We start from the raw sequence: 26640 nt of genomic DNA on the forward strand, positions 1-26640 counted from the left end.
TCTCAAGCTCTGTCAGGTTGGATGGGGAGCGTTGCTGTACAGCTATTATCAGGTCTCTCCAGAGATGTTCAATCTGGTTTAAGTCTGATCTCTGGCTGGGCCACTCAAGGACATTCTGGGCCTCTTCTCCCCAGTTTGAGGTCCTGAGTGCTCTGGAGCAGGTTTTCATCAAGAATCTCTCTGTACGTTGTCCCATTTGTCTTTGCCTCGATTCTGACTAGTCTCCCAGTCCCTGCCGCTGAAAAACAACCCCACAGCATGATGCTGCCACCACCATGCTTCACCGTAGGGATGGTGCCACGTTTCCTCCAGTCGTGACACTTGGCATTCAGGCCAAATAGTTAAATCTTGGTTTCATCAGACCATATAATCTTGTTTCTCATGGTCTGAGAGTTTAGGTGCCTTTTGGCAAACTCCAAATGGGCTGGCATGTGCCTTTTACTGAGGAGTGGCTTCCGTCTGGTCACTCTACCATAAAGGCCTGATTGGTGGAGTGCTGCATAGCTGGTTGTCCTTCTGGAAGTTTCTCCCATCTCCACAGAGGAACTGTGGAGCTGTATCAGAGTGACCATTGAGTTCTTGGTCACCTCCCTGACCAATGCCCCTCCTCCAATTGCTCAGTTTGGCCGCATGGCCAGCTCTAGGAACAGTCTTGGTGGTTCTAAACTTCTTCAATTTAAGCATGATGGAGGCCACTGTGTTCTTAGGAACATTCAATGCTGCAGAGAAAGTTTGGTACCCTTCCCCAGATCTGTGCCTTGACACAATCCTGTCTCTGAGCTCTACGAAAAATTCCTTCGACCTTATTACTTAGTTTTTGCTCTGACATGCACTGTCAACTGTGGGACCTTATATAGACAGGTGTGTGTGTGCTTTTCCAAATCATTTACCACAGGTAGACTCCAAGTTGTAGAAACATCTCAAGGATGATCAATGGAAACAGGATGCACCTGAGCTCAATTTCGAGTTTCATAGCAAAGGGTCTGAATACTTATGTGAAAAAGGTATTTCTGTTTTTGATTTTTAATACATTTGCAACATTTTCTAAAAACCTGTTTTCGCTTGTCATTATGTGCAGATAAGGGGGGGGGGGAATAATTGTAATCAATTTTAGAATAAGGCTGTAACATAACAAAATGTGGAAAAAGTGAAGGGGTCTGAATACTTTGGTCATGAACCTTCGCTCCAGTCTGAGGTGCTGAATGCTCTGGAGCAGGTTTTCATCAATTATCTCTTTGTACTTTGCACTGTATATAGATAATTTACTTTTATACAATTTCATTAATTGTCGCAGTCGACAAGACTGAATTATGCAGAATGCACAGTTGTGTTGCACTGAGACTCAGCAATATGACGTTGCGTTGTACAGCAGGATGAACCATAGATATTTCAGATGAGCGTAATTCAAGACGATTCCCTCACAGAGTATCTGCATGTGTTCCGGTAAACTTCACTGCTGCAGTGTGATAGCTACAGGACAATAATGGCAGAGAAGTTTAGCATTGCGCTTTGCACTCTTAACAGGCTGACTACAGTGCTCACGTTGGGTGCGCGAGCGTTGAAAAATAAATGTAGAAATCTATATAATTCAAAAATTACACCCACACTGCTCACACTCGCCAACGAGCATCTGTGTTGCCAAGGGCTTAAATAGAAGTCAGTTCTATTTGTGACGCAGATCGCGCTGCAAGTCCTGCCTCTCCCATCTCCTCATTGGTTTATAGAAGCAGGTACCCACATGCCATCTCCTTATTGGTTATACCCACGTGGGTGACTAAAGGATAAACAAAGTCAGTGGCGGTAATGCACCTAATTTATGAAAGTAGCCAATCGCAATCAATGAAGTGATGGCACGTCGGTATCTGCTTCTACAAACCAATGAGGAGAGGCAGGACTTACAGCGTGATCTGCGTCAGAAATAGAACTGACTTCAATTTTAGCCCTTGGAAACGCAGACACTCGTTGGCACGCACAAGCAGTGGGTGCAATAATTGAATAACATAGATTTCTACATTTATTTTGCAACGCTCGCGGACGTGACGCATGCAGTGTAGTCAGTCTGTAAGTTGTGGAAGTCAGCCCATACTGCTGTTTACTTGTGTATTGCTGACTCTACCATCAAGACACTACTTTACAAACACAACCCAAGATAAAACACACACTTGAAAGGGTCTTGGCTTATAATCATTTCAGTTTAAAAGTCCCATTTAGTTAGAGTCTGATGGTAGGTAGCACATTTATTCATCATCATGAGCAAATCTTCTACTGTATGTTCAGAGCTGTTTACAGTTCACTCTTCTCACTGATCATTTACTGTTATTTATTTTATTCCACAGGATTCAATCGAAGAAGAAAAGGAGGAGTTGGATCTGAAAGAGTGAGTTTATTGCTTGCCATATTTTGTTACAGTTTTCTTCTGGTGAAAGAGAGGAGGACCAAAATGCAGCGTGGTTATCTTTATACATCTTTAATGAAAAATGAACAATATACAAAAACGTGAAAAAAAACAAAACAGCCCTATCTGGTGCAACAAACACAGAGACAGGAACAATCACCCACGAAATACCCAAAGAATATGGCTGCCTAAATATGGTTCCCAGTCAGAGACAATGATAAACACCTGCATCTGATTGAGAACCACTCTAGGCAACCATAGACTTTCCTAGACTACTAAACTAAACACAATCCCATAAACTACAAAACCCCTAGACAAAACAAACCACATAAATTACCCATGTCACACCCTGGCCTAACCAAAATAATAAAGAGAACACAGAATACTAAGACCAGGGTGTGACATATTTGGACTTTTGCTTTACATTATGGAGGTTAGGCATTTGGCCTTTTTCTAAGTGTTCTGTGACAAACTACATTATTGTATTAGTATTTAATGGACATCCTGTACTGATTTGAATGTATAGATGTGTAAAACCCTAACGTGTGTCAGGCTGACATTACATTGGGTACGTTTCCAGGTACCGTAGTACTCTGAAGAGCATGGAGCTCAGTGAGATTGGAGGAGTAGGTAAGGTGATGAAGAGTCGTATCTTCTCTGTTGCCTTCCACCCGTGTAGCAGTCGTCTGCTGATGGCTGCTGGGGACAAGTTGGGTGGAGTTGGGCTGTGGAACTTTGTGAGTACTCTCTCAGTATCTCACGCAGCCACACAGCTTTGTTTTGGTCAATTTTCAGGACTTTTTGGAGAGTAAAAATGTGTTTATTCAAAATCCTAACTTTACCTAAACCCAAAACCTTGTCAGGACATTCTGGTGACTTATCAGAACATTGTGGTCCTGATCCAGGCAGTATCACATTCGCCTATGATTGAGAGTCCCATAGGGTGGTGCATATTTGTCCCAGTGTCGTCTGGGTTTCGCCGGGGTAGGCCGTCATTGGTTGTTTTTTTATGTTGTATGTTTTATCTCCAAGACACTTTTGCTATTGTTTTGTAAGTCAATAAAGTTATAGCTGAAGTTGCACTTTTCATGTAGTTTATTATTTTTCAGTACAGAGGCTGAGGCAGACAAGTCATGTTATTATAATGTTGTCAAATGAGAGCCATACAAAACCCCCAAGTGAAGACCTAGTGCCAGTGTTTCACCTCTAGATGGCAGTGTTGTAATACATTTACAACAACTACACTGAAGTCATACTAGCTCTGGTTAAGGAAAGGGGAATGATACCTAGTCAGTTGTACAACTGAATGCCTTCAACTGAAATGTGTCTTCAGCATTTAACACAACCCCTCTGAATCAGAGAGGTGCAGGGCGCTGCCTTAATCGACATCCAAGTCTGCGGCGCCCGGGAAACAGTGTGTTAACTGCCTTGCTCAGGGGCAGACCGACAGATTTTTTCCTTGTCATCTCGGGGATTCGATCCAACAACCTTTAGGTTACTGGCCCAATGCTCTAACCCTTAATGCGTCCGCAAACATAGGTTTGGTTTGCTCCTAGCAGAACTTGGCTAGGCTAAGCGAACGTCTGTGCTTGCACATTCCCTGAAGAAAAAACGTGTCAATATTACCGTTTGTCCCTCTTGAGCCACCGTAGCAACAACATAGCCAGGAAAATAGATGGATAGAGGAGACATCTTTATATCTGTGCCATCATAGTGTCTGTGCCAGCATGGGCTGCACCATTGAGGCTTCAACCATAAAAATCCCCACCTAGTTGACTACTTTGACAATTTTTTAAATGCTGGAAGAGCTCAATGGCCCTTCACTGGTATACTATTATTTACAAAGCCACTTTGGGTTTACTAACATTTTATTTGGGCATTTTTATTGTTCAGAAATGTGGTGGGTACTCTCTTCGTTCGCTGGACTTTATCCTGCTAACTGTTCCAAACGTCTGAATTGAATTTGATAAAAGGGCTTTAATGTACTCTGCTCCATCTGCTTGGAACGCCTTACAAAATACTTTTAAACTGGAAGAACTTGTCCCGATTGGTGTTTTTAAATCACAGATGAAGGATTTTGAGACTGATTCCCTGACCTGGCAATGTTTTTAATTAATTTGCTGTTTTTGATTTTGTTATACTTCTGTGAATTCTATGGTTTTTACTAGATTGTAGTTTTTCATGTCTGTCTTTAATTGTGAAATTACTTGGTGCTGCCTATCTTGGCCAGGACACTCTTGAAAAAGAGATTTCAAATCTCAATGAGCCCTTCTTGGTTAAATAAAGGTTAAATAAATAAATTACTCTGCCCATGCTAAAACTGCCTTTTGTCTATCCGCTGCCAGAAACAGTTCTTTAAAATAGTCCAAATGAAGCTAAGATAAATAAGAAATCTGTCATAATTTGGCGTTTTTGCCGAGGTCTTATTCGCGCAATTTTACATCTAACTAAGCTTTTTGGTGCAGTATTTCTCAAGTGAAAATATGTGCATGAAAACGAGTCGTCTCTCATTCAATAACAACAAACACTTAATTGAAGAATCCCATCCATATTTCCCACTCCTACTAGGAGTAGTACTGTTGACAAATCATTGACGAAGGGCATAGACTTCGGGTACCGAACTTGAATTTGCTTTGAAAAATTATTTTCTCAAACAGCTGAAAAAAATACCTGCCCAAACAACAAAACAAACTCACAAAATTGTCACAATATACAGTACTAGCCAAAATTTGGACATACCTATTCATTCCAGGGTTTTTCTTTATTTTTCCTATTTTCTACAATGTAGAATAATAACAAAGACATCAAAACTATGAAATAACACATGGAATCATGTAGTAACCAAAAAAGTGTTAAACAAATCTAAATCTATTTTAGATTTGAGATTATTTAAAGTAGCCACCTTGATGACAGCTTTGCACACTCTTGGCATTCTCTCAACCAGCATCATGAGGTAGTCACCTGGAATGCATTTCAATTAACAGGTGTGCCTTCTTAAAAGTTAATTTGTAGAATTTCTTTCCTTAATGCGTTTGAGCCAATCAGTTGTGTTGTGACAAGGTAGGGGTGATAAACAGAAGATAGCCCTATTTGGTAAAAGACCAAGTCCATATTCTGTCAAGAACAGCTCAAATAAGCAACGAGAAACAACAGTAAATAATTTCTTTAAGACATGAATGTCAGTCAATCCGTAAAATGTCAAGAACTTTGAACGTTTCTTCAAGTGCAGTTGCCAAAACCATCAAGCACTATGATGAAACTGGCTCTCACGAGGACCGCCACAGGAAAGGAAGACAGAGAGTTACCTCTGTTGCAGAGTATAAGTTCATTAGAGTTAACTGCACCTCAAATTGCAGCCCAAAGAAATGCTTCACAGAGTTCAAGTAACAGACACATCTCAACATCAACTGTTCAGAGGAGACTGCGTGAATCAGGCCTTCATGGTCGAATTGCTGCAAAGAAACCACTACTAAAGGACACCAATAAGAAGAAAAAGAAAACATGAGCAATGGATATTATACCGGTGGAAATCTGTCCTTTGGTCTGATGAGTCCAAATTTGAGATTTTTGGTTCCAACCGCTGTGTCTTTGTGAGACGCAGAGTAGGCGAACGGATGATCTCCGCATGTGTGGCTCCCATAGTGAAGCATGGAGGAGGAGGTGTTATGGTGTGGGGGTGCTTTGCTGGTGACACTGTCTGCGATTTTATTTCGAATTCAAGGCACACTTAACCAGCATGGCTACCACAGCACTCTGGAGTGATACGCCATCTCATCTGGTTTGCGCTTAGTGGGACTATCATTTGTTTTTCAACACAACAATGACCCAAAACACACCTCTAGGCTGTGTAAGGGCTATTTGACCAATGAGAGTGATGGAGTGCTGCATCGGATGACCTGGCCTCCACAATCACCCGACCTCAAAGCCAATTGAGATGGTTTGGGATGAGTTGGGCCGTAGAGTGAAGGAAAAGCAGCCAACACATTCTCAGTATATGTGGGAACTCCTTCAAGACTGTTGGAAAAGCATCATGAAGCTGGTTGAGAGAATGCCAAGAGTGTGCAAAGCTGTCATCAAGGCAAAGGGTGGCTACTTTGAAGAATCTAAATTATATTTTTATTTGGTACTACATTATTCCATATGTGTTATTTCATAGTTTTGATGCCTTCACTATTATTCTACAATGTAGGAAATAGTAAAAATAAAGAAAATCCCTTGAATGAGTAGGTGTGTCCAAACTTTTAAATGGTGCTGTATGTGCGAACTGTTTAGACTGGGAAGCATACGGTAAGATTTACAAGGAACCATCAGAAATAACAAATATTGTATAGTATTTTATACTGTTAGAAAATAAGTGTTACAATGGTTGAGATGGTATGAGTAAGACTCACGAGGTGAAGGATACGGCACACACATTTAAGAATCAATTATATTTATTGATAAATTAATCATTGAATACACCAGTCTTCATTCTGTGATAAAAAATATTCAGTCTTGATTGGGAGTAACAACAGAAATGTAGAAGACATGCTTACAGAGACCAATCCATATGCATGGCTATGAGACAGTAAGGGAGCTAACAGAAGGACATTGCAGAGGCTGTCTGGGTGTTCCTAACACTGGAGTCATCCAGGTCGTCTTCATTGCAGTCACACTGCTCAGATTGTCAGATCTTACCACCTGGGTCGCTAGTATTCATTAGTGCACACACCGTAGGAAAATGTCTTGCAACGAAACATTAAGTTAAGGTTGTCCCTCCCTGTTTGTTTCTTCAGTTTGTTTTCTAGGGAATGCGACCCCTGGAGACATGTTTGCACATCTCCGGAACTATACTGATATGATATTTCTATTGATTTACAGCGATCTTTTGAGATGTGCAGCATGACTGCAACAATCTGGAACGCACCCATTGCAATCAACACTGAGCTGCATGTTACTGCTACACCATCTTCTCATCATCATCTCATCCCATGCATTAAGAAGCTAGGTTCACCAGTATAACGGTAGGTAAGCTAATCATGAAAAACATGTCACTTGAATATCCAGTGATCCTATATGGAAAGACAGGAGAACACATCAAAACAAACCAAAAAACATCACTTACTCACTTTTTCTGTCTGTAGCTGCCCACATTGAATTCAACATTTAATTATTTTCAAATGTTTTCATTATTGCTCAAATAAGGTTGTATTGTTTGTCATACACATTGAACTGAAATTCAAAGTTGCGATCTGAGGTATAAAAATCTAAATCTTCTGCCTTGACTGGCCTTCCACAACTTCAAACAAAATCAATCACTTTAATCTAATACACCAATCAGGGACCAACCACTTGTCGTTATCTTAATATTGCTGCATAGCAGACCACATTAATTCATAAATCTATATTATTTATTAAACCCACCATACACTAGTCTACTGAGGGATTATAACATTAAAACAATTTACATATGTCTGATAGGATTGTACTGATGCAAAACCAAATGATGATGTAGAAATATACTTTTATCTTGAGTCTATGTAGGGTTGTAAAATTTCCGGTCACTTTCCCAAAATTCCAGAATTCCTGGTATGAGGATTCCAGATTTTCTGTTTATTCCCTCCGGTTTCCAGTAATCTTCCAATTGGGATTCCTGGAAAGCATGGTAATTTGGGGACATTTTCCAGAATTTTTCAACCCTAAGTCGATGCTATTCCCTCTCTCAACTTATTTATTCTAAGCCAACAGACAGAGTGCCGGCTAAGGACAATACAATAGAAGCTTGCAGTGATTATCATTGTCCTGTTCTGCAGCTCTTCACTAATCAACCCACTCCCAAACCCTCCTCAGGAACTCTAGCTCTCATGTGAAGTACCACTGAGGCTACAGAGAGGAATCTTTGGTAGACATGTAAAGACAGTGTGAAAATGAGAGGGTATAATGCTCCCTTGGGTGGATTTGGAGGTAAACCTGACAAAAACATTCCCTGGCCCAGATTAAACCGATTCCTAGTCTACAAAGCACTTTGAATGGAGATGCACCATTAAGGATGCCATAGCTCAGGTGTAGGCTTAATATGGGTCCGGGAAACCGTCCCTGAATCTCTACCTACTTTTCTTTGAATTCTAGTCCTCATCTGAATCACTGCGTTAAAAAAGTATAATTTTCAATGACAAAAAATAACATTAGTTCAGGTAAAATAGGTTATACAAGGAAAACTCTAAATATAAGGAGACTCTACGTTGTACAAAATAATTCAGCAGGACTTCAATATATTCAACATTTTAAAATAACCCAATGCATTAGCACAACTACAAGTTGAAATGTATTTTTCACCTAGGCATGTTCACAGCAGGCATTTTCATTTGCTTATACCTTTGGAAAACAACCAGAATTATTCATTTCAAAGTGCACATTTAATAAACTAAAATGTACCATATCCAACCTTAAAATACTCATAGTTTTTATCGTTATAGTATTGCACATCTAGTCAGTGTTTTCAAGAGGTTGACCACTGTGTTCTACCCCCTACTGTACTTTCCAGGTCACATGATAATAACAAAGAACACCATTGCATCTAGTTTGATTGATCTTTTTAAGTTACTTTAAAAAACATGTTTGCTAGTTTTTATACATTGATTAAAATAATTGGTAACAGTATTTTATCTGATGCCATTTGAAATCAGAAAACACAACAATTCCATACATTTGGTTTATAGTTTTGATGTACTGTATGACTGCCAATTTGTAATGATGGTTAACTAACAAACAAACTATAAACCAAGTTTAGGACACCCACAGTCAATACACATATATTCTTCAACTTTCTTACAAGACAGTATAGTACACTGAGTGTACAAAACATTAAGAACACCTTCTCTTTCCATGACATAGACTCACCAGGTGAATGCCTCCCTTATTGATTGTTAAATTCACTTCAATCAGTGTAGATGAAGGGGAGGAGACAGGTTATTGAAGGATTTTTAAACCTTGAGACAATTGAGACATGGATTGTGTATGTGTGCCATTCAGAGGATGAATGGACAAGACAAAAGATTTAAGTGCCTTTTAATGGGGTATGGTAGGTGCCAGGCACACCAGTTTGTGTCAAGAACTGCAACGCTGCTGGGTTTTTCATGCTCAACAGTTCCCCGTGTGTATCAAGGTCCACCACCCAAAGGACATCCAGCTGTGGGAAGCATTGGAGTCAACATGGGCCAGCTTCCTTGTGGAACGCTTTCAACACCTTGTTGATTTCATGCCCCGGCGAATTGAGACTGTTCCTAATGTTTGTTATACTCAGTGTATATGTACAGTACCAGTCAACAGTTTGGGCATACGTACTCATTCAAGGGTTTTTCTTCATTTTTTACTATTGTCTACATTGTAGAATAATAGTGAAGACATCAAAACTATGAAATAACACATGTAGTAACCAAAAAGGTGTTTTACAAATCCAAATATATTTTAGATTTTAGATTCTTCAAAGTAGCCACCCTTTGCATTGATGACAGCTTTGCACACTTTTGGCATTCTCTCAACCAGCTTCGCCTGGAATGCTTTTCCAACAGGAGTTCCCACATATGCTGAGCACTTGTTGGCTGCTTTTTCTTCATTCTGCAAAGGGTGGCTACTTTGAAGAATGTAAAATATATTTGTATTTGTTTAACACTGTTTTCATTACTACATGATTCCATATGTGTTATTTCATAGTTGTGCTGTTCTTCACTATTATTCTACAATGTAGAAAATAGTAAAAATAAAGAAAAATACTGGAATGAGTAGGTGTGTCCAAACTTTTGAATAGTACTGTACATTCAAAAACGTACCTTTTTACATCTTCTATTGAATATCATATCTTTGTTTCTTTTTCAGACTCCAGACTTCAGTACTCCTGCCAGTAGAAATGTTTCTCATCCAATAGCAGCCCAAATGAAAGTTTCAGCAGCATTAGAATGATTATCATGGATGTTTTAGATGTTGACCCCAAATGAGTAAAAGGCATGGTTTTTCATCTCTCTCTCTCATCCTTTCTCAGCTCAAACTCATTGGACAGTACACAACTCAACACTTCACAACTCTATTTTTATATCAATGTCCATCTAATATATTTGTATCCATCTTATTATTATACAGTTTTTTTCTCTCTTACAATTGATGTTCATATGAAGTAATAGAAAATAAAGGCAACTGTTCTGTTGGTTGAATAATATGTGTTTCCTCCCAGGCCTATAACAGACCTCAGACGTCTCATTTTATGTTGTTTTATAACTCTGTTAACTTGTCTCTTAGTAAAAAATAAAGTACCTTGAAATGACCTGAATTTCCAAAGTAAAACATGAGCTCAGAAAATGTCCTCCGTTCAGTCTGATGGTTAGAAAAGGGAAGAGGGTCAGCGAAGGGGGCGGTCCTTGGCTTGTAACAGGAAGTGACTTGTGGGAGAAGCTTTAGGTTAATTCCCATTCAGATGGAGCAGCCCTCCCTTCCTGTCTACAGCCTTCCTTGACTTCCTCCTATCCTCCCTCCATCCTTCACGTATGTCCTCTCAGAGGCCTCTTTGTCATTCACTCTTCTTTCTCTCCCTCCATCGCTCAGTCTTTCTCACTTGTCTATAAGGAAGCCTCCCATCCAGCGGAACTTGCAGGCAACCCACCGTCTGAGAGGGCAGAAATACTCAAAGTGGAACTGCTGGAACTCAGGCGTCTTGCGTATGTCCCGGAGGAAGGCGATGTCCAGGTCAGACTCAGTCAGCATGATGAGGAGGGAGAGCAGGGCAAACAGCAGTCCCATGGTCACCAGGAACATACGCAACACACTCAGGATGAACTTATGTAGCTCCTGCACCTCCTTGTTAGGGAGAGACTTCCTGGTCCGACCCAGCCGAAGCACTCTGCCGTCGGGGCCAAACTCAGCCACCTGTCCCTCAGGAGTCCCGGCCTCCGACTCCTCCTCTTCGATGCTGCAGGGGGCTCCATTAGGGTGGCGTGCCACGGCTTGCTCCAGGCTGTGTTCAGCCGTGGGGGTGGGCAGCACACTGTCCGAGGGGCAGTAGGCCTCGTCAGAGATGACCCGCTGGGATGACCCGCACTCGCCTGCATCTGTTGTGTGGTGACGGTGTCGCGGCATGAAGGAGTCGCCGTGGGAGACGGAACGCACGGGTGTGGAGTGGGCTGAGTCTCGTAGGGACTCCAGGCCTGAGAGAGATAGAGATAGTAGAAGAAACATCAAACTCAGAGCTGTGAAAATGTATCCCAAATGTATCATAAAGACCATTTTTTTAACCTTTATTTAACCAGGCAAGTCAGTTAAGAACAAATTCTTATTTTCAATGACAGCCTAGGAACAGTGGGTTAACTGTCTGTTCAGGGGTAGAACGACAGATTTGTACCTTGTCAGCTCAGGAGTTTGAACTTGCAACCTTCCGGTTACAAGTCCCACGCTCTAACCACTAGGCTACCCTGCCGTCCCAATGACCAACAACTCCTATTACACAACTAGTGAATCCACATAACACATATCAGTGTACTATGAAACAAAACTACACATTGGTGCCCTAAAATCCTGATAAACCCAGTCATTCTGGACGGTGGCTAACGACTGTTTAGTCTAGATTACACTATACTGTTTGGAAATACGATGATATTGCTAAAGTAGTCAAATGTTTAGTAGGAAACAACTTTTCTAGCATTATCATGTTGTCAAATTAACTTTAGACATGGCAATGTTGTCATTAGCTAGCTTCGTTCGTCAAAAATAGCTAGCAATGCTAATGGTATCTAGCTAAAATCTGGTGTCCACTCAATCTTAGCTAGCTAGCTAACGCTATACTACAGTTGTGGCCAAAAGTTTTGAGAATGACACAAATTTTAATTTTCACAAAGTCAGTTTGTATTATGGCAATTTGCATATACTCCAGAATGTTATGAAGAGTGATCAGATGAATTGCAATTAATTGTAAAGTCCCTCTTTGCCATTCAAATGAACTGAATCCCCCAAAAACATTTCCACTGCATTTCAGCCCGGCCACAAAAGGTCCAGCTGACATCATGTCAGTGATTCTCTTGTTAACACAGGTGTGAGTGTTGACGAGGACAAGCCTGGAGATCACTCTCATGCTGATTGAGTTTGAATAACAGACTGGAAGCTTCAAACGGAGGGTGGTGCTTGGAATCATTGTTCTTCCTCTGTCAACCATGGTTACCTGCAAGGAAACACATGCCGTCGTCATTGCTTTGCACAAAAAGGGCTTCACAGGCAAGGATATTGCTGCCAGTAAGATTGCATCTAAATCAACCATTTATCGGATCATCAAGAAATTCAAGGAGAGCGGTTCAATTGTTGTGAAGAAGGCTTCAGGGCGCCCAAGAAAGTCCACCAAACACCAGGACCGTCTCCTAAAGTTGATTCAGCTTGCTCAGGAATGGCAGCAGGCAGGTGTGAGTGCATCTGCACGCACAGTGAGGCGAAGACTTTTGGAGGATGGCCTGGTGTCAAGAAGGGCTGCAAAGAAGCCACTTCTCTCCAGGAAAAACATCAGGGACAGACTGATATTCTACCAAAGGTACAGGTATTGGACTGCTGAGGACTGGGGTAAAGTCATTTTCTCTGATGAATCCCCTTTCCGATGGTTTGGGGCATCCAGAAAAAAGCTTGTCCGGAGAAGACAAGGTGAGCGCTACCATCAGTCCTGTGTCATGCCAACAGTAAAGCATCCTGAAACCATACATGTGTGAGGTTGCTTCTCAGCCAAGGGAGTGGGCTCACTCACAATTCTGCCTAGAACACAGCCTAGAACACAGAATAAAGAATGCTACCAGCACATCCTCCGAGAGTAACGTCTCCCAACCATCCAGGAACAGTTTGGTGACGAACAATGCCTTTTCCAGCATGATGGAGCACCTTGCCATAAGGCAAAAGTGATAACTAAGTGGCTCAGGGAACAAAACATCAATATTTTGGGTCCATGGCCAGGAAACTCCCCAGACCTTAATCCCATTGAGAACTTGTGGTCAATCCTCAAGAGGCGGGTGGACAAACAAAACCTCACAAATTCTGACAAACCCCAAGCATTGATTATGCAAGAATGGGCTGCCATCACTCAGGATGTGGCCCAGAAGTTAATTGACAGCGTGCCAGGGCGGATTGCAGAGGTCTTGAAAAAGAAGGGTCAACACTGCAAATATTGACCCTTTGCATCAACTTCATGTAATTGTCAATAAAAGCCTTTGACACTTATGAAATGCTTGTAATTATTCTTCAGTATTCCATAGTAACATCTGACAAAAATATCTAAAGACACTGAGGCAGCAGACTTTGTGAAAATTAATATTATTATTAATTAAAATATTGTGACGAAACATGCAATCATGAATACCTGGAATACCCCAACCAATCCTCTCCAAATGCTCAACTACACTGCTACACAACAGACATGAAATGCAGCCACTGATATCACTCTTCAACACTACTAACATGACATTAAACCAAATCAACTCAGAATCAAAGCCGTAGGCCATAACATTTACTCGAGACAACATTTCGCACAACACCAGACCCAAAACAAATACTTCCGTCTAGCCGCATGCCATCGTTCCATCTCTAATGGAAACAGGGAATCTGAGAAGGAAGAGGTTCCTCGAAGGCTTCTTGTGTTACCCCAGACTCCAGGGTCATGGCTTCCAAAGCTGATTCAAAGCAATGTTACTAAGATTTGTAACACTAGATGGAGGAATCTGTGCCATGATGATGTACTTGCTCTTTAAGATGTGTAAGTGTAACCCTGGATGGTTTAGTAAGGGATTCTGGATCCTGTGCCATGATGATGAGGTCCTTTACCTTTGGAGGAGCTACCTGGCCTGTTGGAGCCATAACCAGGAGGTGTTACGCTCAGCCTGGACGAAGCCCCGGAGGCCTCTGCGGACCCAAACCCAGGGGCCGAGGGTGCCCTAGGGAGGGCAGGGAAGATGGGTATGGCCCCCAGAACCTTGCCCATGAGTCTGGGCCCCAGCTGAAGGACGCGGACCTTCATATCACGGTAGCAGTGGTTGATCATGCACAGATGCACATTCACCTTGGTCTCGATCCGGATCAGGCATTTCACCATGGTGGCTGTTGAAGGAGTGAATAAGCGCACTGTACCGTTGTCCAAGTTACCACTGTCCTACAACTGCCCTACTAACGTCCTACCACTGTCCTACAACTGCCCTACTAACGTCCTACCACTGTCCTACAACTGCCCTACCACCGTCCTACCACTGTCCTACAACTTCCCTACCACCGTCCTACAACTGCCCTACTAACGTCCTACCACCGTCCTACCACCTTACTCTTCCCCTGTGTCTGTCCGCTCTACTTTTGTCCCTTGTCCCCTGTCTGCAGTTGTCCCCTTTCCCTTTGTCCTTGTGACTGGCGATGGCTGGCTACACTACACCACTGTCTCTGTCAGTGAGGCAGGCTGGGAGATTTACTGGCAGCATCCTGAGAGCAGGGATGTGGTCCAATTGCAGTTTGGTTATCTTACCCCCCCACCCCCTAAAACGAATACCCTTCTAACCATATGCTCCATAGTGACATACATGGAGAGGCCCTGACAGGAGGGCTATTTTTAGGCTGGGTATTATTACCACTGTAGATTCCAATGAAGAACAGGAAAGGTTTGGACAGGGTTGGAGGGGTTCAATATCAGGACCTGTCATTGTACAATACAATGCAACTGACATGTAGGTAAGTTGCCACTTCACGTTCCTGTTTATACTGTAAAAGGGACTGTGAATGTTCTTTACAAACCAGCAAGGTGACTTTCTCCTGCCACAATAATACCTTACAGTCACAGCAACTCTTGAGAGAATTGCAAGAATGACAAAGGAGAATAGATAATTGGTGCAGTCTTTGGTGTGTGTGTGTGTGTGTGTGTGTGTGTGTGTGTGTGTGTGTGTGTGTGTGTGTGTGTGTGTGTGTGTGTGTGTGTGTGTCTGTATTAAAAGCCCCCAAAATAGAGGCACTGTAAGAGGCAACATTCAGACACTAAAGCAGTGAAGTACCATAGCAGCATAGACCTCAGACACGTTTAAATCTTATGGCAGCTGCTTTGTAAGGCACATCCAAAGTAAATGTAGGGTTTAAAGTAGCCCTGCTAGCGGTGCAGATGCAATCTGGGACCAGTTTACTAATGGACTAAAATGCACTTTCAATGGAGATTATTCATTGAGCATACTTTTCAGTCCAGGAGTAGGCTTTATCTGGGTCTGGCAAACCAGCCATCTGTGTGCTATAACGTTTTGTTACACACATGAGTAGACTTAATCCAGCCCTATCTATGTCTACTGTAAATGATTGTAACTGATGTGTGTGGAGCGGGGCCAGTGTGTGTTTTACCCTCCATGATGGAGATGTGTACAGCTCTCCGTCTTTGTCGGGGGACACTGGTCAGCCTTGGGCCGTGGGTGATGGAAGGACAGCTCCTACTGGGTACCAGACCAGCCCTGTGGAAACGTGTTACATGTTGGGGTTACAGGTATACGCTCTTAGAAAAAAGGGTTACAAAAGGGTTCTTCTGCTGTCCCCATAGGAGAACCCTTATTGATTCCAGGTAGAACCATTTTTGGTTAAAGGTAGAACCCTCTGTGGAAAGGGTTCTACATGAAACCGAAATGGGTTGGGGATAGCTGAAGAACCCTTTTAGATTCTAGATAGGATGACATATAGTGGAGGTAATTCATCTGACAGTTTTATCCAGAGGGACTCACAGTCCAGTAACATATAGTGTATATTCAGTATGTGGGCCATGTGGGAATCACACCATCTAGAGTTGTAAGCAACATGCTCAAACTAAGTGCCATGGGTAGCCCAATTCTGATATTGTTTTCAATAATTGGTCTTTTGACAATTCAGATCAGATCTGAAAAAAGATCTAATGTGATTGGTCAAAAGACCAATGAGTGGGAAAAAGATCAGAATTGGGCTACCTGTCTAAACACAGCCATTGTGTAACTCAGACATCAAAAGCACCAAGACTCACCTGTGAATCTCTGGAGGTTCCCGTTTTATTTTGGCACTTTGCTCCATCACTTCCTTAGCAACCCTGCCACTGAGAGCCAACACAGAGACAAAACATAACACTCAACCGTGCATTATCACCAAAAACTGAACTGAAGGATCCTCAAAACGTTACTTATAGCCAGTACATGTATTTACCTGTATCTGAATCTACTTCCTTTGAAGAACAGATTACTGCTGGACACCGTTCTGACCTGGCTGGACTTGTCCAACCTGTGATTGAACAGAGACAAAGAGATTTAGCAATGTAATAACATTGTAATAATCGCACATACACTACCGGTCAAAAGTTTTAGAACACCTATTCATTCAAGGGTTTACTTTATTTTTTTTTACTATTTTCTACATTATAGCGATGACATCAAAACTATGAAATAACACATATGGAATCATGTAGTAACCCAAAAAGTGTTAAACAAATCTAACTATATTTTATATTTGAGATTCTTCAAAGTAGCCACTCTTTGTCTTGATGGCAGCTTTGCACACTCTTGGCATTCTCTGAACCAGCTTCACCTGGAATTCTTTTCCAACAGTCTTGAAGGAGTTCCCACATATGATGGGCACTTGCTGGCTGCTTTTCCTTCACTCTACGGTCCGACTCATCCCAAACTATCTCAATTTGTTTGAGGTTGGGGGATTGTGAAGGCCAGGTCACCCGATGCAGCACTTCATCACTCTCCTTTGTAAAATAGCCTTTACACAGCCTGGAGGTGTGTTGGGTCATTGTCCTGTTGAAAAACAAATGATAGTCCCACTAAGCACAAACCAGATGGGATGGCGTGTCGCTGCAGAATGCTGTGGTAGCCATGCTGGTTAAGTGTGCCTTGAATTCTAAATAAATCACTGACAGTGTCCCCAGCAAAGCGCCCGCACACAATAACGCCTCCTCCTCCATGCTTTATGATGGGAAATACACATGCGGAGATCATCCGTTCACCCACAGACACGGCAGTTGGAACCAAAAATATCCAATTTGGACTCCAAAGGACACATTTCCACCGCGCTAATGTCCATTGCTCGTGTTTCTTTGCCCAAGCAAGTCTCTTCTTATTATTGGATTCTTTGCAGCAATTTGATCATGAAGGCCTGATTCACACAGTCTACTCTGAACAGTTGATATTGAGATGTGTCTGTTACTTGAACTCTGTGAAGCATTTATTTGGGCTGCAATTTCTGAGGCTGGCAACACTAATGAACTTATCCTCTGCAGCAGAGGTAACTCAGGGTCTTCCATTCCTGTGTCGGTCCTCATGAGAGCCAGTTTCATCATAGCGCTTGATGGTTTTTGCGACTGCACTTGAAGAAACGTTCAAAGTTCTTGAAATGTTCCGTATTGACTGACACTCATGTCTTAAAGTAATGATGGACTGTCGTTTCTCTTTGCTTATTTGAGCTGTTCTTGCCATAATATGGACTTGGTCTTTTACCAAATAGGGCTATCTTCTGTATACCCCCCTACCCTGTCACAACACAACTGATTGGCTCAAACACATTGAGAAGGAAAGATATTCTACAAATTAACTTTTATGAAGGCACACCTGTTAATTGAAATGCATTCCAGGTGACTACCTCATGAAGCTGGTTGAGAGAATGCCAAGAATGTGCAAAGCTGTCATTTTGAGGAATCTCAAATATAAAATATATTTTGATTTGTTGAAAACTTACATGATGTGTCATTTCATAGTTTTGGTGTCTTCACTATTATTCTACAATGTAGAAAATAGTTTAAAAAAAGAAAAAACATTGAATGAGTAGGTGTTCTAACACTTTTGACCGGTAGTGTACATAGTATCATATATTGATTGATTGATGGATTAAATTATTGATAGTCAGTGTAACTCACTTGTAGAAAGCCTGATTCTCAACTCCACACTTCCACAGATGTTTACAGGCCTCAGGTGTAGGTGCAAAATATGTCAAGATGATCTTCTTGTCCTGCAGTGAGTATACACATGTAGGTATGCGTATGCACATCTGAGTATGACAGAGTTTGCACATCTTGTATTTCACATCTTCTAACTTGGCTACCAACACCATAGAAATAGAATGAATAGAACGGGTTTGGAAGCTCTTACCCTGGCATTTGACTGGTAAACTCATGGGTACACTTGCACTGGCTCCCTGGTATTGTGATGCAATAATTTACATGGTATTTTGGAATGTTCTATAAACTGAGGCTGGATTGCCATGGTAATGCAGAATGTTCATTCAAATTATGCTAACTGATGTGGCTCATGCAATGGACTACATTTTTTGTAATGCCAGTTGTGTTGACTCAAATCATAGCACAGAATAAAGGGTACATTTCCTGCTTTTACTTTCTGGCATGGGTACACACAAAATGCCTGCCAGTCCACCAATTAAGCAATCATTGACTTGAATAGAGATACCACTTCTATTCATTCTATTTCTATGAACGAGACAACAATGAGTACACATTTATCTATCGACAATGGACCCACATCTTATTTCCAGTTAAGTCATTAACTTCTCTATTACGGATAAATTACACCTTCTCCCCAAAGGCCATTTCCAATGCATAAAACAGGTTTATCTACATGAATTTCACTGTGTAATTCCAGAGCAGGAAGGAATCCATTTTAATAATGCATGTCATGGAACCTACCTCTTTCTGATTTGCATATATATGGAATGTCTTTGCCTCAAACTTCAGCTTTGTCACCTCGTCCCTACCCACCAAGACAAGACAAGACCAGTCAAAACCGAACAGAACAGTGAGAAGCGTTGAAATATTCATTGTGACCAACTGGCAGATTAGAACAGCTCTGTTTTCTAGTCAGGAGGAGGGACAAATAGGTTTAGGTCTGAGACTGTGGGATTCTGGACTGCCAGGTTAAATAGAACAATTGCTAATGACAGGCAAGCCAAATGTCGCACGTTTTATGCAACAACTACACACTTACATCTCTTACATTTTATGCAACTATTTCTGTCTGTAAAACAATGAAGGTTTGACAAAAGTTATGACTATGCTAACCATATTACTACTCACCAATTGAGGAAATGGACTCTCCTGTTCCCCTGCAGGACAGTGAAGCCAAACGGAGTGAAGGCCAGGAAGGCAGGGTTCCCTGACACATCCTGACACAGACACAACACAAGTATTGAATACTATGTTGTTGTACAGATGTCGGATCTTAACTTGATCACTCTTTTGTCGCAGAGAAATTTCCTGCTACATCAGGAAATTCAAATGAGCCTTGTGAGTCCCTGAAAAATAGCAGTTGAGTCAATGGGATCAGGGCATGCTATCAAAATTATTTTCTCACTTGCTCAAACGCTAGGTCTAGGTCCTATTACTGCAACATTCAAATGTACCAACATGTATTTGAAATGCAACCATACACATCAACAACCACCATTTTATATAGCTTAAAAACACAAGATAGATATTGGTCTCCACTAGGCTACGACATACAATACAAGGGTCAACTATATCCTAAGCTTATGAATGAACTGTCAAAATTTAGTTCAATCGCAGGCTGCGTCCATTTATTATAATCAAACAGAATAGCAAAAAAACATATTGTATTAAACACCGCTTCCAGCTGTTCATCCTCCGCTGCAGGATTACTGGAATCAATATGTAAGACTGGCCTCACAAACAGAGCTATTAAAGGACTCTGCCAGTGCAGAGCTATAATGGACCCTTCTCTTATCAAGGTGTTTGTACCTTGCAGGGGTGAGGGTCCACACCATACGTCTCCAGCTCCTGGGCCTTCTGCAGGAAGTTCAGCTCAGACTCTTCTGGAGTCTGTCCTCTGGGAGATGAGGACACAACAGACAGATTACTGTGGGCTGTGTGATGATGGATGGAAAAGGTTCCAGCGGTGAGCTAATGGTTTGTAAAGTGAATTTCCTTTCATTCATTTCAGTGAGTGAAAGATGAGAGAGAACAACACTAGAGGGCAGCAGAGGTAAGATCCCATAGGTGGTCTACAGTAGTAGAGTCTGTATATATGGATACTGCATATACTGTGAAGGGGGAGGGGAGAGAGAGAGAGAGCCTCTTGAGGGCGATGTGATGTTCAGCTGACTGGCAGAGTTGTCCCAGGTTGCCACAAACTAATGACACAGCAGTACAGTACTGAGAAATACACGCACACACACACACACACACACACACACACACACACACACACACACACACACACACACACACACACACACACACACACACACACACACACACACACACACACACACACACACACACACACACTCTTAAGGTCACTGCGGTCCCTTCATCCACTATCCATATGCAGGAAGAGTTGGACAAATAGCAGCTAGGAAAATATTGTATATTCAGCATATGATGTGGATATGAAATTGCATATCTACGGCTAAGCTAGGGTCATGCATAATGTATAACATAAATATATCTATTTTCATCATGGCTGTAACATTCTATCTAGGAGAGCTAGGATGATCTTGTATCAAGTTAGGTCCATGATTATCATGCTGATGATGACACTATATTCAATTACAAGCGCTAAGTCAAATATCATAATCACCTGAGAGAGAGAGAGAGAGAGAGAGAGAGAGAGAGAGAGAGGGGGGGGGGTGTTTGACGGGTGTCACCTTACATTAGTTCTGTCTTGTGGATGTCAGAGATGCGTCTCTCCAGCTTCTCTGAGTGTTTAGGGAAGAACTGGAACTTAGAGCTGTAGCCCTCAGGATGCTTTCCAGGATCATAGTCACCAACCTCAGCTGGGGGAGGATGGAGAACACAGGAGACAACAGAAACAACTTTACCTGTGATGTCTGCAACACACACAAATACATTACTGGGAAAACCTATGTAACCCATATGACATAAAGCATAGTAACCTGGCTGTTATAAACCACATCTATTGTAGTCATGGTACATGCCGTCAGATCTTCTCTTCTATATCTCTGCTATAGGTTAACCTGGCTGTTATAAACCACATCTATTGTAGTCATGGTACATGCCATCAGATCTTCTCTTCTATATCTCTGCTATAGGTTAACCTGGCTGTTATAAACCACATCTATTGTAGTCATGGTACATGTGGTCAGAGCTTCTCTTCTATATCTCTGCTATAGGTTAACCAGGCTGTTCTACTGCTGTTCTTTCATGCAGCCCTGAGATTCTGTAAGAGCCAGGCCCAGACAATCAGACAATGGCGGCCTTGTCTCTGTGTGTCAGGGGAGCAGGAGAGCTAAGCCTTAAATCAGCTGCCTGAATGTCAATGAGGATGCTGCCACAGTGCTGGAGGCTACAGTCTGAGCTTTAGACCTATACCTCCACCATACTACCTCAACTCACACACTCACATCACAATGAAAACAGTAGGTGACAGTGGTATTTTTCCATGAAGTCTTATAACAAACACCTTTATAAAACCCTCTTAGGCCTCACTCCCCCCTATCTGAGATATCTACTGCAGCCCTCATCCTCCACATACAACACCCATTCTGCCAGTCACATTCTGTTAAAGGTCCCCAAAGCACACACATCCCTGGGTCGCTCTTCTTTTCAGTTCGCTGCTACTAGCGACTGGAACAAGCTGCAACAAACACTCAAACTGGACAGTTTTATCTCAATCTCTTCATTCAAAGACTCAATCATGGACACTCTTACTGACAGTTGTGGCTGCTTTGTGTGATGTATTGTTGTCTCTACCTTCTTGACCTTTGTGCCGTTGACCGTGCCCAATAATGTTTGTACCATGTTTTGTGCTGCTACCATGTTGTGTTGTTACCATGTTGTTATGTTGTGTTGCTACCATGCTGTGTTGTCGTATGAGTTGCTGCCTTGCTATGTTGTTGTCTTAGGTTTCTCTTTATGTAGTGTTGTGATGTGTGTTTTGTCCTATATTTATATTGTATTTAAACATTTAAAAAATATCCCAGGCCCCCGTCCCCTTTTGGAAGGCCGTCAATGTAAATAAGAATTTGTTCTTAACTGACTTGCCTAGTTAAATAAACGTTAAATTAAAAAAATAGACAAGAAATACATGGGACTGCTGTGGTCCATTTACCCTGTAGTATGTAGGCAGCCAACATGGCAGCATCCGACGTCCTACACAGGAGACGACCATGGTACAGATCTCTCTTGATCTGTAGGAAGACTAGATATCTGCAAAGGAACATCAGAAACAGTGTGTTTTTTGGTCCACTCCAAACAAGCAAAGAGATGTACTGAACCTAAATGATTTGTTTCTCTTTTCTTTCATTCCATTTGTAGCTCCATTTAAAGGGATGAGTGGGTCATACAGACGGCCCAAGAGAGCCCTGATCTTAAATTCCCAGACAATGTTCTTCACTTAACTCTTTGTTCGTTTGTTGGTTGTTTGGAAAGGGTTCGTAGAGGAGAGTGTTTGAGATAGACAGTGTTTAGTAAAGGAAGTCCTGAGGCGAGTAATGGCGTGTCTCTCTGAGTCCGTCTCTGCTCCTTCCTGCCTCTAGCCTACAGGGCCCAGGAGACCATTCCATACCCAGCTAAAGCACAGCCACTTCCACCGCCCAACACAGAGGGGACTTCACCTTATCTGGCCCTTCTCTTCATTGGAACCTTTTATCTCTCAGGTTGAGGTGATAGTGAAGAATTATCTCACTTTCACTGCTTCTAGAAAGCAGGATGATGAAATAACTTTTCCACTTCTACTAGTTTGAGTCAAACAAACAGTCCCCTGGTTGCTACTGGGTCGTTCTACACAGGATGACCAAACAACTTCACGCGGAGAAGGCTTCCTCTCCAATTCAATGTCAAATAGGTTAGAATCCTGCTGAAAAGTAAACGGCACAATAGATAAAACTGTCGACAGGCAACTCCATGTGTCCAGGTGTGTTAAGACATGAGAGGAAAAGAGCTATTGTCAGGGATGTTTTGGTGCAGGAATATCAGCATTCAGCAGGTTTACCAGGTTAGCAGCATAAGCAATATAGTGTCTCTATGCAACATAGAGCGTCTGCTAAATGACTTAAATGTAAATGTCCCACTAGGAGATGAAAGGAATAAGTAATGCAATAGAGGTTTAATTCTGTGACCCAAGCTTGTTTGCGTGATGAGTAGCCTAACCTTGCCTGAGACCTGAACGCGTAAAGTCAGATAAGTCACAACTCAATACTCTGCCTTCACATCTTCTCCTCCCTGCAGAGTGCTGCTGACTTCGCCTGGTGCAACATACTATACCCTCTAGCTAATAAATATATGGACAATTAGGTTGTGTCCCAAATGGCACCGTTTTGACCAGGGCTCTGACCAAAAGTAGTTCACTTTATAGAGAATAGGGGGCCATTTTGGATTCACACCAGGCTTTTAGTTCCCATCTCCCCATCATTAATAAATAACCCTGTCTAGTCTCATTCAGAACTTGCTCTGTTAACCACATCCTTACCTCCTACACTGCAGTAACATCCTCCTCTTCAAACAGAAGAGGAGGATGACTTATGATCTGAATGGATCTGAGTGGATATGTGATGATTATCTTTCACCCTGGCTCTGTCCTTTATGATTTCACATATCATCTGTGATTTATTTATGATTTGAGTTATAATTAACTCCTTGTGATCTACTGGTTAAATTGTAGTCTTCTGTGACAGACTGATGTTACTTGGCCAGCACACAAGAGATGTGGTTTTGGGTTTACAGATCAGTTTAGCTGTGGTTCATGGAGAGTCCTCCTTCAGACTTCTGGTTGAGAATGTGATTGTTATTCAGGCTCTTGCAATTCATGTGAACGTTTCATGTGAGATCAAGTTGCCTCAGACTGCAGCTCAAGAAAACGCACATTTCAGAATAACTTTCCCAGCATTAATTTCACACACCAGTGGCTTATCTTCTCTAAGAGCAGATTTGATTTGATTTGAGCAGTAACGCAATAAATACCATTATTAATCATACAGCAAAATGTCATAAGTGTGTGTTTGTGTGTGTGTGTGTGTATGTGTCTGTGAATGAGTGTGTGTGTGTCTAGTCTTTACAGAGGGTGCTGCTGGCAGCGTCACCAGATGGTGGAGGATTGGGAAGTGGTTCTCTCCCTCCCTAGCTCCGACTGGGGTTATGAGACAATGGGAAGCAGTGGAAAGTGAAAGGGGCTAGATTGTATGATGACACCTGTCGTGACGTTGTATTAGTTAATGTGATGACTGTTGTTCATCGAATGATTCAAGTTTCTAATTGCGTGATTAACTGAATCAAGCAATTATTAACTCATTAACCTAGGGCACCATGAGAAAACTAGTTTTTATTGAGTTTCTATTTCCCAAATTAACTCAAAGAATATCAGAATATCGATTTTACAACAGCCGCTAATTAACCAGATGCCTCTACCAATCTCGTTCTGACCGTCGTATAGCCCGTGAATCTGCACGGACCCGGGTCTCACCAATGAATTCGTACCACACCAATCTTAGTTGAATATTTATTTACTAAAAAGCTAAAATTATGATAAAAGATACACATAGACAAAACACATCATAGGCCATTGATTAGAACTTAGTATAACGGCCCAACACACTATGGCGCGTGTTCCCCACGATGGGGATTTCAATAGAGAGAGAAAAAAGAAAGTACACAAGAGAAATATACATTTAGGTGAATTTGTCAGCTTTGCTATTCTAACCCTAGCCTTGCCCCAAACTGCTGCTCTTATGGGTCAGAATATAATGATGTAATTACGTGGGGATGATCTCAGAGGATTCTCTGCGTAGGCCTTCAGCTGTTCGATGACGCACTACTCCGGCACACCTCTCTGAGTGTCCTCCCGATGTCAGTGTCCTTTTTGGCTTAGGAGCCTGTTCCCTCACCCTCTGGAATGGGTCTTCTGACGACAGACAGCTCTGTAGCTCAGAGCTCACAGCATAGGAATGAAACCCTTTAGATACCACGATTCGATGGGAGATGGAGGCTAGGTGGTTCGACTTAAATTCACCCGCTTAGACACAGCTACTCATCCGTCGCTTGGGTAGAAAAGGATTTCTTGTCCTCAAACTTGCGTTGCGTTCTGGGTTTGTTGACTTTTTAGACCTTGCTGCAGCTGGGGTCACGTAGTCTTGTCGTAGATTCTATACTCACAGGTTTATACCCTTGGGTCAGAAGTGGGCGTAACGACCTGGCCTTTAGGGCAATTCTCTGGGCGTACCAAGTTAATGAGGCAAGGTCTAGATTTGATTCAAATCCAATTTTAGACAACTAACTTAACATTTCATCTTCCCTAAAACATTCTCTTTGATTTGGATATTTTCCATACAACGTACAATGTATAAACATCAAACATCTACTAGGAAATCTCTTCACATTACAATGTTTTCGTAATAACTTCATCTATTAACCTTTAATAACAAAACAAAAATGACATACATTTTCATATTCCATCTATCGTCATGACCACCATTGTGGCTGACGGAAACCATTTTTCCAAAGTCCCTTTATCTCATGTTTAATGTGCTGAGGCTGGTTCTCCATAGTAACAGGACAAAGGAATTTGTCTGTGGCCTGAGATTTACCAGGGGTGTGAGGGGTCATAAACCCCCCCACATCTTCAGACCCCTAGATCTCTCCTCTGTTGGGGTTGAGAGATAATCTGTAGGGTTTGGTCTCCTGTAACCTGACCGGGTCAGGACAGTCATGACACACCCTATTCCCTATATAGTGCACTACCTTTGACCAGGCTCTGGTCTTAGTGCACTACATTGGGAATAGGATGCCATTTGGACACAGACTAACTAAATGAGGTGTGAGGAAGGCAGTCGTTCTGCCTTCCTCTTCCCTCCTCCTCCCTCCTTCCTCATCCCTCCTTCCTCCTCTATACCGTAGTTTGATTGTCAGAGATAGAGTACCACATTGTGCAGGCAGGGTGACCTGACAATGCAGCTTAAAGAAAGTGTTATCTGGTCTAATTCCTCCTACAAACGGATTCACTGTAGGGTTTTGATACCCCTAAAATCAGCTTGTGCTCACTTCTTCATGCCTGTAGTCTACCACTGATATTCTAGATGTGTGTACAATTCAGCAGCAACATGAGTGTCAGGACCCGGTTACGAACCCGGGTCTCCGGAGTGAGAAACAGTCACTTAACCAACTGAGCCACGAATAGTCAGCAGAACCCAGAAGATGAGGCAGACACAGCAGTACTTGAGACGGTGTATTTAATAAAGTAAAAAGTGAAGTCCTTCAGGAAAACATGTAACTCCACAACCTCAAAAGGAATTCCACAAGA

At 42.0% G+C, this 26640-nt stretch overlaps 1 protein-coding gene across 2 annotated transcripts in view; it reads right to left on the reverse strand.

Moving 5' to 3' along the window:
* Nucleotides 1-10151: 10151 nt before the first annotated feature.
* LOC135553756 (FERM domain-containing protein 5-like) overlaps nt 10152-26640 on the reverse strand; it is a 131188-nt gene continuing 114699 nt past the window's right edge. For both annotated transcript variants that reach the window (XM_064985708.1, XM_064985702.1), the window contains 10 exons: nt 22459-22556; nt 21040-21163; nt 20127-20214; nt 19446-19534; nt 19059-19122; nt 18276-18367; nt 16568-16642; nt 16392-16460; nt 15749-15855; nt 10152-11568 (listed from right to left, as the gene is read on the reverse strand). In XM_064985708.1, the coding sequence (XP_064841780.1) occupies nt 10976-11568; nt 15749-15855; nt 16392-16460; nt 16568-16642; nt 18276-18367; nt 19059-19122; nt 19446-19534; nt 20127-20214; nt 21040-21163; nt 22459-22556 (1399 nt within the window). In that variant the 3' untranslated portion in view covers nt 10152-10975. The remainder of the gene's footprint in view (nt 11569-15748; nt 15856-16391; nt 16461-16567; nt 16643-18275; nt 18368-19058; nt 19123-19445; nt 19535-20126; nt 20215-21039; nt 21164-22458; nt 22557-26640) is intronic.

Source organism: Oncorhynchus masou, chromosome 2 (genome assembly GCF_036934945.1).
Source record: "Oncorhynchus masou masou isolate Uvic2021 chromosome 2, UVic_Omas_1.1, whole genome shotgun sequence".
Taxonomy (NCBI): Eukaryota; Metazoa; Chordata; class Actinopteri; order Salmoniformes; family Salmonidae; genus Oncorhynchus; species Oncorhynchus masou.